The sequence below is a fragment of the Sphaeroforma arctica genome (assembly GCF_001186125.1).
Source record: "Sphaeroforma arctica JP610 unplaced genomic scaffold supercont1.2374, whole genome shotgun sequence".
Taxonomy (NCBI): Eukaryota; class Ichthyosporea; order Ichthyophonida; genus Sphaeroforma; species Sphaeroforma arctica.
Genome location: NW_014038184.1, coordinates 4,576 through 7,051, shown reverse-complemented (window position 1 = coordinate 7,051; position 2,476 = coordinate 4,576). Strand labels below are relative to the sequence as shown.

Genomic DNA, 2,476 nt, shown 5'->3' with positions numbered 1-2,476 from the left:
ATACAGGTACACCAAATATGAAGCATGTGGTGCTGCTACGCCGGAGAGTGGAGTTGTGTATTAAGAAGTTGTGTGTTGTTATCAAAGGCGGAGATGGTCGCACCTTCGCCTCGCAATATATAGACCACTTCAACCGCGTACTGACTACAGGGTAAGTAACTATATGTTTAGCATTATACATTACGTCTGTGTTGTAGTAGGGTGCATAGTACTTTAGTAGTGGGAACAGTGTCTGTGTTTGTAGTAGTAAGAATGTCAGTGTTGTAGTAGGGTACATAGTACTTTAGTATTATTAGCAATATTTGTCTTTTAGTAGTAGTAAGAATGTCTGTGTAAGTAGGGTACATAGTACTTTAGTAGTATTAGCAATATCTGTGTGTTAGTAGTAGTAAGAATGTCTGTGTTAGTAGTGCACATAGTACTTGAGTAGTACGAATAACGCTTTAGCAGAGTTGTTGGGCTGTAGCAAAGTTATTGAACGTACCGTATATAGTCCGCTTCAATTTCAGGCTGACTGTAAGGTATGCACTTAGCTCAGCCAGGCATCGATTAAAACCCTAAAACCCTAAAACCCTACGCTAGTGTACACAGTGCGGTGGTAGAACTATGGCTGGTGCATTTCGTTCGTGACCTTATTTCTGGGTTCGCAGTTTATGCCACTGACTACAGCATCGATTAAAACCCTAAAACCCTAAACCCCTAAACCCCTAAAACCCTACGCTAGTGTTCACAGAGTGGTGGTAGTACTATGGCTGGCGCCTTTCGTTCGTGACCCTATTTCTGGGTTCGCAGTATATGCTACTGACTACAGCAACGATTGGGATACTTTTCGCAGTACACCCACTCCGCTCACGATACACAAATTAAAATTTTAATGGGTGTGTTTACACACCCATTGAAATGTAGGTGTTATGCATGCTGTTTAATATGTATATGGTCAATGAACAATGTTTACAACGGGTGTGGGGTTTATGTACATACATTGTTTTAAAATATGTTTGTTTATGTATCAGCATTACAGTGTGTGTTTATGCAGAATATCCCCACTGCGTGTGTTTATACAACCATCCACCCCCGCACTCTGTCCCACCCCTCCAGGTCTCTAGCAGTCTTCCGTAAGCTAGTACTGGCTGCACTGACTAGTATCATCGAGCACAGACGTATGTCGCGCATGCACGCGGCGGTGTTTGGCGATAGTCACACACACGGGTTAGTGAGCAGTCCTTATGCAGAGATGGAAGCCATTTTAGCAGCCGCGGATCAGGCAGAAGGTATGCGATGGTTGTATGTTTGTATGCTATGTATGTATATTTATTGTCTTCTCATTGTAGGGGGGTAGTTATGTTATATGTTTTGTGTGATTATAGATCAGGCAGAAGGTATGAGATGGTTGTATGTTTGTTTGCTATGTATGTATATTTGTTGTCTTCTCATTATATAGAGGTGATTATATTGTATGTTATGTGTGATTACCTGCTCCTTTTGTATATCCCATCCAAGTAACCAACAGTGTATTGATAGATGGAGAGTAGCTAGATTTTGTGAGCGATGGCAGAAGGTAACTAAGCAACCACCTATAAATAGCTGCGGGTGTATGTGTATTGATAGGTTGAGTGAATGTAGATGTTATGAGCAGTGTACGTATGTGATTAGTGTTGGGCTTTCTGTGTGTCCTAGCCCGGAGGTGTACATGAGTTGTGGTATGTGTCTCGGGGTTGTATTCGTGTGTGGCTTTTAGGGTTTAGGGTTCTGGGGTTTAGAGACTACCATTTGCAGACAGATGTGAAATAATGGCTGCCGCAGATCATGCGATAGCGTTAGCAAGCAAGCGTGGATACTTTGTTGGTAGACTATATATAGACATGTACGTGTTTGTAGTTTGGGTGTTGTGCTTGTGTGCTGTAGTTGTAGTTGTAGTTGTGTGTGTTTGAAACTGTACTGCCAATTGTATGAAATAGTAATGATGTGTCGACAAATAAACGCACCCAGGTGTCCCCAGGTGTATTAATTAGATGCTATTGACTGGCCTATCTGTAGTTAACATACACGCGTAAATAAATGCACCACTCAATGTATCCAAATATATTGTGGTTTGTAGTTTTGGCCACTCTCTGCCAACATTGGATGTTGTTTGTTTGTTTGTTTGGGTTCTGTTTGTTTGTTTGTTTGGGGTTTGTTTGTTTTTTTATTTGAGTTTTATATGTTTATTCATATTATTTCTGCGTGGGCACGGCTCTTCGTATTGTCTCCTCAGATGACTCCGCAGGGGATTCGTTTGATCCGTTTGGTGAAGATCTAGACGATGCACTACTGCAGATGGACCTGTCATTTGACGCACAACCCACAGTAAGTCACTGTCGATCAGTATATGTCCATAGTAGTATATACGTAATATCATATACATATGTGCGTATAGGTATATACGTATATATATATATATATATATATATATATATGTATATATATACATATATAT

At 40.6% G+C, this 2,476-nt stretch overlaps 1 protein-coding gene across 1 annotated transcript in view; it reads left to right on the top strand.

The window, feature by feature from the left end:
* Nucleotides 1-3: 3 nt before the first annotated feature.
* The window catches only part of SARC_12532 (hypothetical protein), a gene marked incomplete at its 3' end in the record, with an annotated part of 6,250 nt that continues 3,777 nt past the window's right edge, over nt 4-2,476 (top strand). Inside the window, exons 1-3 of the mRNA XM_014293359.1 lie at nt 4-151; nt 1,099-1,271; nt 2,255-2,346. Coding sequence (XP_014148834.1) covers nt 18-151; nt 1,099-1,271; nt 2,255-2,346 — 399 coding nt within the window. The remainder of the gene's footprint in view (nt 152-1,098; nt 1,272-2,254; nt 2,347-2,476) is intronic.